At 35.4% G+C, this 12629-nt stretch overlaps 1 protein-coding gene across 1 annotated transcript in view; it reads right to left on the bottom strand.

Annotated features, from left to right (window-relative positions):
* Positions 1 to 12629, bottom strand: part of LOC114333307 (zinc finger protein 782-like) — a 476554-nt gene that overhangs the window by 188481 nt on the left and 275444 nt on the right. The window contains exons 3-4 of the mRNA XM_028283167.2: positions 9678 to 10127; positions 8851 to 9425 (exon numbers count right to left, since the gene is read on the bottom strand). Coding sequence (XP_028138968.1) covers positions 8851 to 9425; positions 9678 to 10127 — 1025 coding nt within the window. The remainder of the gene's footprint in view (positions 1 to 8850; positions 9426 to 9677; positions 10128 to 12629) is intronic.

Below are 12629 nucleotides of genomic sequence, written 5' to 3'. Positions count from 1 at the left end.
GAAGATTTTCGATTTTTACTAAATAATTTTTATATTATTTAATATGCTAGAAAATATGCTATATGCTAAACAAGAAATAAATAAGCTAAACAACACAAAAATATGCCAAATCTAGCATAAAATAAGCTAAATTGGCAACGCTGCCTTAAAATTTCGTTTTGGTTGGTTTTCCCAGAATAATTCATAGTTGGCCGACACCAGCAGAAAGTACAGGTAATATTTGTAATGTTATTCAAAATATAATCGGTATTTACTTAGGTAATTTGTAAATTCTGAGAAGTCTATAAATCTTAAATATCCGGATAATGATACCTGCAGCTATAAATAACGCCCATTATGTTTATGGGTACAACAACAAAGGAGCTTAACAGCAAAATATTTACTTTCACATTTTATTTTAATGGATGTTGATGTTACTAATATATACCTTATTTTTAAATGGGGTAGAGTAAATTCCCATCAAAATATGCATTTATATGCTCTTAAATCTCCAAATATGCAAGGCATATGCATTTATGAAAAACATGAGAAATATGCAGCATATATATGCATATGCATTTTGCATATAATCCAGTCTTTAATCATAACAATCATAGAATAACATCTACTTTTATTGTTGTATATTCTAACAAATTTTAACAGTTCTTTTCTACAAACGTGTTAAAAATGCAATAATACAGTTTAAATTAAATTTTAAAAAACCTTTTAAAAAACCTTTTACAAATTGCGCAAGTTACCTTTATGTATTCGGTATTTTCATTTTTGATGATCCTAATAAAATTTTATCATGCTTATACTAAAACATCACAAAGTACATAGTACCACCTTTCATTCTATTTACTTTTTCTTAAATTTTTTGTACTAAATGAGAAAAAAAAACGAAGATTTCAGAATTATATTTTAAAATAAACGTGTTCTTATTTATTAATATTATTTTTACACATATTTTCTTTCATGCATCTGGATCGAGATAATATCTGTAATGTAGGTATACAGAAAATTTCAACTTTTTTACTAGTGGAGTCACTGAAGGTGGATATGAGCTATTACCTCCGATTTCGTTGAACCTCCTACGATTTGCATGAAAATTGGTGAGCGGTTAGAGGATACATCAAGGAACAAAGGTGACATGGTGCCAACTTGCGCTTTTAGCCTGGGGATGGATGCTACCCCTTCTCGGGGGTGAAAATTATGTTATTAAAAATAACCCCATAATTCGATAGAGGGACAAATTTCAAAGTTATTAAAATAATTCAAAACTTTTTGAGTTAATAAAGATCAAAAATTTTAATTTTTCTTGAGAAAAATGCATGTTTTTAACCAATTTTTCATCAATAACTCAAAAAGTGTAAGTTTTTACAAAAAAGTTATTATTATCAAAATTGAAGCTAATAAAAAATGAAATAAACCCCTTACTGCAAAAACCTTTTAATGTTAACTAAAAGTCAGTTATAGGTAATTGAATGTATATTTTTTTCGGTGAGTAAAAAACTCAGTATTCAAGCTGAAATAACGGGAAACTGATGCATTTTATAACATAATCTTATTAAAAATTTGTCAAAGTACTTAAAAATATCTATTAAATGAGCCACCGAACATGTTGATAGCGTTAAAATTTATGCTCCAAAATTTTTTCAGAATTTATCTTTTAAAAATTTTTCCAAAAAATGTTATTGCTTTTTTTTAATAACTCTGTTTGTGTTTACGATATCAGGTTCATCTAAAAACTGTTTGAAAGTTAATTCCAAGTGATATTCAAACATGTTGAACCTAATCTTTTAAACCCCTTACTTTTTTAAAAATAAAAGGTTAAATGACCCCGGTTGCATGGTTCCCACAGCAAAATTTAAGATTTAAACGTTTCTATCTCGGTTATTTTTTACCCTGTAGAAATAGTAAAACAGGTAAAATATTTGGCACAGAGGAAACTAAAATTGGATTATATACAACTTTTTACGTATATTGAGTATTTTTGCATTTATTATCAAAAGAATATGAGAATTACAATCATTTTAAAAATTTTGATTTTTTAAATCATACCTTTATTTCAAAAATATGCATTCTATACTGGTCAAAATTATCGAAAACATTACTTATGCTAATTTAAAGAAGTTTTTGTAAGGATTACTATAAATTTTAATTTTTGTGAAAATGGCGTATGTTTTATTTTTCACTTTTTCCTAAAAAAATCGAAACGGATCTTTTATTTTCATTATAACTTACTTAATTTTAACGCTATTACCTTATTCTGAAGCTCATTAGATAGGTATTCCGAAGTACTTTGGCAAATGTTTAGCAGGAATATTTTATACATTGCATCGTTTTCCCGTTATTTAAGCTTGAATACTTAGATTTGAATACTGGTCGAAAAAAATACACATTCAATTTCCAATAACTCACTTTGAACTAACATTAGTTTAGTTCTTTATGTGAGGAATCTATTAAATTTTTTATTATCTTCAATTTTAATAATATTAACTTTTTTGTAAAAGCTTATAGTATTTGATTTATAAGTGAAAAACCGATTTAAAACATGTATTTTTTTACGAAAAAATAAAATATTTGGTCTTTAATAACTCAAAAAGGGTTGATTTATTTTAATAACTTTATATAACAAATTTTGCTTATAATTTGTCCCTCTATCGACTTATGGTATTATTTTTAATAAAATAATTTTCACCCACGAAAAGGGGTGGCATCCACCCCCAGGGTAAAAGCGCAGGTTGGCATCATGTCACCTTTGTTCCTTGAGGTATCCTCTAATTACTCACCAATTTTCATGAAAATCGATGGAGGTTCAACGAAATCGGAGGTGAAAACCTTCAGTGACTGCACTATACATCTACATAAGTTTTGAGAGCAACTTTTAGAGTTACATGGTGGTACTAAGTCTGTTCTTGCAGGCACTAAAATTAAAATTTTTGGGGCTTCAGTGTCTCAATAGTATGAATAAGGATAAAAATAGTATTAATGAATAAGAACACCTTCCTTTTAATTAATATTTCTGAAATCTTAGTTTTTGATTATAAGAATTATAGGACAAAATTTTATTTCTTTTTTATTTAATATTTATTAGGCAATATGTTATAACATATAACAATAGACACATTTTATTTGTGAAATAATGACAAGAAGAGATTGTGACCAGCGCCACACATCTCTATAGGGTTAATATGAGAGTACTGTATATAATATAAAATAAAATTTTTAATATGATATAAAACTTTGTTAGGATCTTCAAACATGAAAAATAATTTATTTATTCACGGTATAAATATATAAATTATGACCTTTTTTTGGGAGGTGAGAATCTTCTGAAGACTTTTGGGAAGGTGTCCCAGGTGTGTTGGATTCAACTCTCTACGCCTAACCGTAGCGAGCCGCCTACCAACTAAACTCACCTCCTCTTTCTCCAACCGGCGGGCCAGGAACCGACCTTAGCGGGCATAGCTCTGACCCACCAGCTTTGCTCGTCACCACCGTCTAGCACTTTTTGCGTGCGCTCTGTGACTGTCACGACAACCCGGTTTCGCCACCCCATCCACGCATGCAGCCAGCCAGGGTCCGTAAGGCAACCGACCTATCGGCATGATAATGGGTGAGGGGGCGCGACCACGCTATCATCCCATCCACCGTAAACTGGCTAAGCATTACTAAACAGTTAGTGAGAACAACTAAACTTTCCTTCCCCATCCCCTGTAGGAGTGGCCCATTCATCTATACTCACAACACAAGATATAAACACATGAAAAACAAAACATCTAACATTTACTAACACTAGGATTAAAAATTCTTTTATTTTAAATGACTCTGCCCCGGCAGAAGTGGGAGTTGTATATTGGCTACCCACCCCGGTCGGCGCGAAACGACACATGTTAAAAAAAAATACAAACAGATTATCTTTGTTGGAGTCTCCTCTCTCTTTCTTCCTTATGTTTCATCGTTTCAGTGACAAATCCAATGATCAAGTCAAACATTTTTTCATTCATAATGGCTTTATGCATTAATTCTTGGGCTCACCCAGAGGGGACCCCATCCTCAGCTGCAGCGAGGTTCGCCCTCCATGATATACAGGGCATACGAATATCACGTGGTGCGCGTCATCCACTACTCCACACTCGGTACACAGATCGTCCTCAGTCTTTCTTATACGATATGTATATGACCGAAAGGATCCATGCCCCGTCAAAAATTGTGTGAAATAATAGTTAACGCGCCTGTGTCTGCATTCATACCACCTCACTACATCAGGGATAGGGGTCCTCGTCCAGGCGGCTTTGCATGTTTCTCTTGACCACTGATCCTGCCAACTTTCCAGGCTTCTTCTTCTTTCTTCTGGTCCTGAACTTATAGCTCCGTTACCCCTTCGATGCTTTCGTACCCTCTCCTATGTCAGAATGTGCACTGGCACAGCTCCGGCCACTACCTGTAGGGCAACGGTTGATATGGTTCTGTACGCGCTACACACTCTGATCAGGGGTTTTCTTTGCGCTCTGAGAAGCATGTCTCTGTATTTGGCTTTATTTACGACCTCATGGCACACTGGGGCCCCGTATAATATTATTGACATAATGGATTGTAGCATTACTGCCTGTTTGTGTGATCCAGGGCCTCCTATATTCGGCATTAATTTTTGTAGGACTGAGGTCCTTGCCTCCGCTTTCCGACATGCTTCCTGTATATGTGGGTCGAATTACCTTCTGTCGTCGAAGATTATTCCCAAATAATTTACTGTTTTCTGGAGTTTTATTTCGGAGCCTCTGAACCGAAAATTAATGTCTTTTCGATCCCGCCGTCCCCTCAAGATAATTATCTCAGTCTTTTCTACTGCCAATTTTAAATCGTTGTTCTCTATCCATTTCGCGGTTTTTTCTATTGCTGTGTTTACTTTATGTATGATGCCCCGATTCGTGTCGTCTTCGATTAGTAGGGCTAGGTCGTCTGCGTATGCTATTGCCCTTACTCCTTGTGTTCTATTTACCTCTAGTACCCCATTGTATAATATGTTCCATAGTGTGGGTCCCAGGACTGACCCTTGGGGTACTCCAGCAGTCATAATCATCTTATTTTTCTTCGTTATGCATACGCTTCTTTCCGATAGGTAGTCCTTTATTATATTGGACATGTAATCCGGGACCCCCAGCTCGACAATCCTATCGATGATGAGGCCCCAGTTCGGCGAGTTGAAGGCATTTTTAATGTCCAATAGAACAAGTACCACCCACCTCTTTCTACTTGTTTGTGCCGCGTCTCTAATCCAGATCGCTGCGTCTACTGCTGATCGACCTTTTCGAAATCCGAATTGTTGACTGGATAGAGTTCTCTCCCTTGCCAATACCCCTTCCAGCCTCTTCTTCACAAGAATTTCGTAAAACTTGCCAAGACAGTCTAGAAGGCATATCGGCCTGTAAGAGGATGCCGTGTCGGGGGGTTTCCCAGGCTTGAGTAGCAATACCAGATTTGCTTCCTTTAATTCCCTGGGAAACTCTTGGTTCCGCAGTGGATTGTTAAATACTCTTCTAATCAAACCTGGTTTCTCTGTTGCTATTATCTTCAGTGCCTCAGGTGACAGATCATCGGGGCCGGGAGCTTTTCCCGATTTAATTTCCTGACCAGCGGCTTTTATTTCTTCCTCCGTAAACTCCTCCACTACCGTGGGGAAAATCTTCAGGAAAGCTTGCTCCTCCTTTGCAGGAAAGAGAAGTTCCGCAGATTCACGCCGCTGGTCTTCGTCTAGTCTGTATGGGGCGATCATTTTGAGAGACTTCATTGTTATTTTGTATGCGTCTCCCCATATATCATTTTCTAGCGCGTCTATTAGATTCTGCCACCTTTTCTTTTTCTCTTTCTTTATTTTGTTATTTAGTTTCCTCTTCGCTGTTTTATATATCTCATTGCCCTGGCTTCTTGTGTAATTCCTCCGAGCTCGGAGGCACATTTCCCGTAGTTCTCTTATGTCATCCGTCCACCAATATGGGGTTCTTTCGTTCTTTTTTGTCTTCACTGTGGCCAACTCAACGGCGTTAACAAGTGTCTTCCTGAGTTGGCCGAGATCTGTTATTGCGTCTTCGTCAATTTTTTTAATCTCCGATAGGTACCTGTTTTTGTTTAATATTTTCTCTCTTCAACCTATCGGTTTTCTTAGAACCCTCCCTTTAACCATCACCTCGTACGTTATGTAACAGTGGTAGGTGAATAACTGTTCGTCGAGGACATCCCAATTTTTGATGCGTCTGGATAGCCTTTCGGTTGCAATGGTTACATCAATATGCGATTTGCTGGCCCCTCTTATGAATGTGGGTTTGTTGTTATTGAGTACATGGAGGCCAGCCTGGGCTATCCATTCATTCCAGAACTCTCCCTTCTCATCATTCATGGGAGAGCCCCATGACCTAGATTTTGCGTTGATGTCCCCGACAATCATTATTTGCTTCTCTCTTGTAGCGATCCTCATTATTTCATCTACTTTTTGTTTGTAGTCTATGATGGGTATGTTTGGAGATATGTAGCATGCCAGGAGACAAAAATCCTTCATCTTAATGAGCATATAATTTCCGCCCCTGACTATGCCACGCACGCCAAGATCTTTATTTCTGAAGAGCACCGCCACGTTTTTGTTTGTATCTTGCACCAAACCACCGTCCGACGTTATTTTTTTGTTAAATTCCGGGACGATGAGTAAGTCTATTTTTAGCGTGCAGGCTTTCGCGTGGACCAGATCGTGTGCGCGTTTTGCTCGACACACGTTCACCTGTATTATCCTTATACCAGGTTGATCCTTGAGGTTCATTTTTGGTTCAGTTCCCTAGAGAGTTGACCCATATCCGTTTGTATATATTGAACACAATAAATATAAATAAAATAAAGGTGTAAATATAAAATGAATAAATAGGTAATTAAATAAATAAAAGATTAAAATGGTATACTGGACAATACACAACACACTAAGATTTTTAAAATTATATGTGAAATTAAATTTTATATAAATAAAATTTATATAAATAAAATATGTATACATAAAATTTTCAAATAAATAAAATAAATAAATATAAATATGTACGATTAAAATCGATAAATTTACCCTATGAAAAGTGGTTTCCTGTTTCACTAGTGGGCTGTATAGGGGCCCACCTCTCACCCTTTCGCTTTTGTTTCTTTTAATTCTTTATGGGTTCCCTTTCCCCTCCCCTGCCGTACACCCACGCCCTATAGGCTGGGCATGTCATGCAGTCCATTCTATGACCCTCTTCCTTACAAGTTAAGCAGTACGCAGTGCTGCTACACTGCACCGCTGTATGCCCGTTTTTAAAGCAGTTGTAGCAGCATGCTACCCTGCTCTCCCCTTTGCACTCATAGGTGTTGTGACCATAATGGAGGCACTTATAACACCTTATCGGCGTATGGCGTTCCATTATGGGACATGCAACCCAACCTATTACTATTGTTCTATACCTCCGTAGCTCTTCTGCTTTTGAGGGGCGTACGGCTATGGTCGCCACCTGTTCCCCATGCCTATTTATACGTAGCGTTTTAACATCTATTTCGTCCTCGGGGAGACCGGTATATGTTGTTATCGCGCTTATTAGTTGTTCTATCTCCCATCGCGTGATGGTAAAATAATGTTCTTTCTTCCGAACAGCCATGCAAATTTTATTTCTTTTTTATTTAATATTTATTAGGCAATATGTTATAACATATAACAATAGATACGTTTTATTTGTGAAATAATGACAAGAAGAGATTGTGACTAGCGCCACACATCTCTATAGGGTTAATATGAGAGTATTGTATATAATATAAAATAAAATTTTTAATATAATATAAAATTTTGTTAGGATCTTCAAACATGAAAAATAATTTATTTATTCACCGTATAAATATATAAATTATAACATGTACCGAGAGGTTTGCGCGCGAAGCTTTTCGCCGTGAGCCGATATTGCGCCTTAGAGCGCGATGTTAATATATCTATATCTTGGCCAAAAATCAACCCACGAACATTTTTCTAAGCTTAAAATATTCCTTTTTAGTTCTTCTATACTTCTATCATTACTGTTAATTAAAGTATAAATGTTTGTTGCCCAAATTTGCTTTAAAACCCTTGTAAACAAATTAATGTACAAATGTTTTAAGGAAATTATAACTTCAAACGGGTATAACTTTAATACAAATAAAGATTAAGTAATTTAACAAACTCTTTATAAAAGTCTACGAATTAAGCTTTAAAATAAGACTTTGTTAAGCTCATTCGCGTAGAAGCTAAGTTACGGCCGAAAAAGCTTCGAAAAATGCTTATTTTGCAATTTGGATTATGCATTAATTTTACAATATCTTGATTTGTAATTATTAAGTTTAAGTGTAGTAAACGCCATTTTCTTTTTTTTTAATAAGAAAAAATTTTTACATACCTATATAAATTTTTTTATCTTTTTCAGTTTACGAGCCTTATAAACAATTTATAAAAAATTAAATTTTTGATAACAATTTTTTGACCACTCGATCGAAATCTACCCTAGAAATTCGTAATCATTAAGCCACAATTGATTGTAATACAATTTACATTTTGAACTGCTGTTATACGTTTCGATTACCACTTAGGAAATCGTTTTCCAAAAACATTATTTAAAAAAATATTGAGATGTTATGATACTCAAAAATTGTTTAGGAATAGCTAAAATAAGCATAGACCATACCCGTATATTATATGTAGGTAATATCAAAAAATTAAAAAATTCTAGAAAATTTAAAAAAAGAAAGCCAAAATATATGAAAATATTTTTAAAGCCTAACGTCCTTTCTTTTTTGATATTTTGAATCTTTACTTGAGAGCAAAATAAATCGAAAACTTACCGATGATATTTGAAGTTCCTTAATTGGCTGAAGCACTTTTTACATTCTTCGCACTTGAAAGGTTTCTGTTTATCACTATTTGTTTCCACCGGATTTACACAACTTGATTTTTGATTTACAACGTAGTTACTTTCAGCATTATTAGCAGATTTATCAAAATTTTCAGGTAGTTCTCTATTCTTTTGCAATTTAAAATTAGAGGAATGCGCTAGTTCTGGAACATCGGCATTTTCTAAAGACTTATCTGTATCATCATGGTATCTGTAACTATCTACTTGAAGTGCAGGATTTAATGTTAACCACTTTTGAGTATCTGTTGGTGTCTTCTCGCTATGATCTTTGTCTTCTGTCGAACGTTCAGGAAACCATGGAATTCTAGCATTTAGACTAACGTTATCAGACGATTCGTTGATATCAAGATGCAGTTGTGTTTTAAAGTTATTGTTTTCAGATGGACACGAGTCAGATATTGTTCTATATAGACCAGTACTATAGCATCTTGGAACTATAGGAAGTTGAAAGTTATTGTTGGAATCGTGTTCTAGTGACTTGGAGTAATGAATATTTGCAGGTAACTGAAACAGTTAGATTTATATTATATCCCTACATATTATGCTTAAATAATATAATAACAATGATTTTTAATGCAATAAATAAATGGTAGAAAGGTTAAAGTTAAAAATATATATAAGATTAAAACTTCTTAAAAGAAAATTACAAACAATCACAAACGACAGTAAAACTTAACTGAAATAATACCATCTGAGATCATTATAGCGCGCAATGGAATTTGATTATACTTTAGTAGTTTAGTGTATTTTTCTTACCAGATATTCTGAATCTTCTCTTGGATCTCCTAATACTGTTTCAACTCTAGGTCGCCAGGGACTAGGCAGCAAACAACTATTCATTTTCCTCCGTTTTTTGCTACGTTCGATCGATTTCATTTTGTGAATAGATATCAAGTCAGGTAATTTCTTTTTCTTGTTAAAATATTCTTCTTTCATTTTTTCTTTACTGAAAAATATATTTTTATCGTCTTCTGTTTTAGTATCAATGTTTTCCTCTGTTTTCTGATTAAAAGGCGGATGTTTCAACGGTTCTATGTCTAACTGAATCTTAAACAGTTTTGCCAAGCTTAGAAATTGTTGAACTGTATCTGAATAAACTGTGGCAGCCCCGGTATATATGTAATCTAGAATTAAAGACATCGTATGATTTGGAATATCAGGCAGAATAATGACAGCTGGATCTGCGGATCCTTCCAGCAACAAGTTCTAGAAGAGAAGTACAATTGGTATTAGTAAGTTTATACTAACTATGATGATTATTCAATATAAAATCGTTTCTAATATTACTGAAACTATCGGTGGGAAGAAATAGGTATTTTTCCAGTAAATTATTAAAAATTAGTTTTACTATGGATAAACTGACTAATCTGGAAATGGATAAACTGACTAATCTGGAAATGGATTAACTGACTAATTTTAAACAAATTTTGTTCTATAGAGTTTTTTCAGCAAGTCAATACTTTTCGAGTTATTTACGAGTGAATATGTTCATTTTTCAATAAAATAACCAAGCTTTTAGACGGTTTTTCGCCAATAACTCAAAAAGTAAGTATTTTGTCGAAAAAAAAAATTATAGCAAAATTATAGCATGTAAAAAAGTCAAACAAAAACGGTGTATATATTACGTCTCTAGACTTAGACGAGGGCATTTAGCACAAAATAAATCGATTTTTAAATACAGCATCTAGAGACTTGCAGTTATTTATATTATGTTCAGGATGACGTCAGGAAAAAGTCTACCATTCAAAAATGGGCGCGGAAATGCATAATTGCACTTTAAAGTGCATAAAATGCATCCAAAAGTGCATTGACATGTCAAAATCAGTATAAGTACTAAGGATCAAATTTTGTTATTCGGGGGGTTTTTGGGGTCACTGAACACGAATATGCCATGGGAACCGGCCCTCGGATCACCTGGTGCTCAAGGTCAATGCAACGGACGTCATCTTCTGAAGTTTCGATAGTTTTCGGCATTAAATTGATATACATAAATGGATTACTCACGGACTTTTGGGGTCGCTAAACACGAATATACCATCAGAATTGACCTACGGAGTACCTGGTGCCGAGGGTCGCTACTAAGGCACGTCATCTTCTGGAGTTTCGAGGAATTTCGGCACTAAATTGATGCAACTGGACTACTCGGGGAGTTTTTGAAATCGTTAAACACGAATATGCCATCAAAACAGACCTCTGGATGACCTGGTACCCAAGGTCACTGCAAGGGACGTCATCTTCTGGAGTTTCGAGGGCTTTCGGTATTAAATTGATTCAAACGGATTACTTACAGGTTTTTGGGGTCGCTTAATACGAATATGCCATCAGAATTAATTCAGGAGTACCTGGTGCCCAGGATCGCTACTAAAGCACGTTATCTCATGGAGTTTTGAGTGTTTTCGGCATTAAATTGATAAAATCGGATTACTGACGGTTTTTTTGGGGTCTCTAAACACGAACATGCCATCAGAATTGAACTCCGTGTTACCTTGGTACTCTGGAGACAGAGCACGTCATCTTCTGGAGTTTCGAGGGTTTTCGGCATTTAATTGATGCAAATAGATTACTGGAGGGTTTTTAAGGTCGCTAAATACGAGTATGTTATCAGAACCAACCCCCTGTGCACCTGGTTCCCAAGATCACTGCAAGGGACGTCATCTTCTGAAGTTTTGAGAGATTTCGGCATTAAATTGATGAAAATGGATTACTCGGGTGTTTTTGAGGTCGTTAAACACGAACATGCCATCAAAAGAGAACATCGTAGCTCCTGGTGCCCGGGGTCACTGCAAGGGGCGTCATCCTCTGGGCGAGGTTTTTCGGTAGGTACTATATTGCTGCAGATAGATTACTTATAGGTTTTTGGGGATGCTGAACACGAATACCCCAATAGAACAAACACCGGATCACATGGTGCATAAGGCACGTATCTTGTGGAGTTTCGAAAATTTTCGGTAATAAATTGATGCAAATGGATTACTCATGGCTTTTTGGGTTTGCTGAATACGAATACGCCGTTATAACAGACACTGGAGCACCTTGTGCCTAGGGCACTTTATCTTCTGAAGTTGCGAGAGTTTTCGGTACCAAATTCATGCAAACAAATTACTTTAGGGTTTTTGGTGTTGTTGAACAGGAGTATGACCTATATGAAGGATTCTGGAGTATCTAGTGATTACGATTATCAATAACAACGCAAACGCATAATAACATTATCATAATAGAATATAGTAAATCGATCTGGAAATAAATAAAGGAAAAACATTGTCAGATATAAATAAAGTCTATATTTATCGTACTTAACAACCTACGAGTACACGGTGTGTACCGATTTAGTGTCGAAATGCCTGAAAACTCTAAAATATGACGTGCATAGCAGTCACTTGTCACTCAGGGCATTAGGAACTCCGAGGGTCGGTTCTGATTTCTGTTAAAAACCCATGAGCAATTCGCTTGCATCAATTTAGTACCGAAATGTCTCAAAACTCCATAAGATGATTTACATTAGGCACCAGATGCTCCGGTGTATTTTCTGATGGCGAATTTGTGTTAAGCAACCCCAAAAACCCGTGAGTAATCCGTTTGCATCAACTTATTTTTCGTTTGTATCAACTCTCGAAATTTTAGAAGATAACATGTCCTAGGCACCAGGTGCCCTGATGTCTGTTCTGACGGCGCATTCGTATTCAACAACCCCAAAAACCCGTGAGTAAT

This window comes from Diabrotica virgifera, chromosome 8 (genome assembly GCF_917563875.1).
Source record: "Diabrotica virgifera virgifera chromosome 8, PGI_DIABVI_V3a".
Taxonomy (NCBI): Eukaryota; Metazoa; Arthropoda; class Insecta; order Coleoptera; family Chrysomelidae; genus Diabrotica; species Diabrotica virgifera.
Note: the sequence above shows the minus strand (reverse complement) of the source record. Positions and strands in the feature narration are given on the sequence as shown.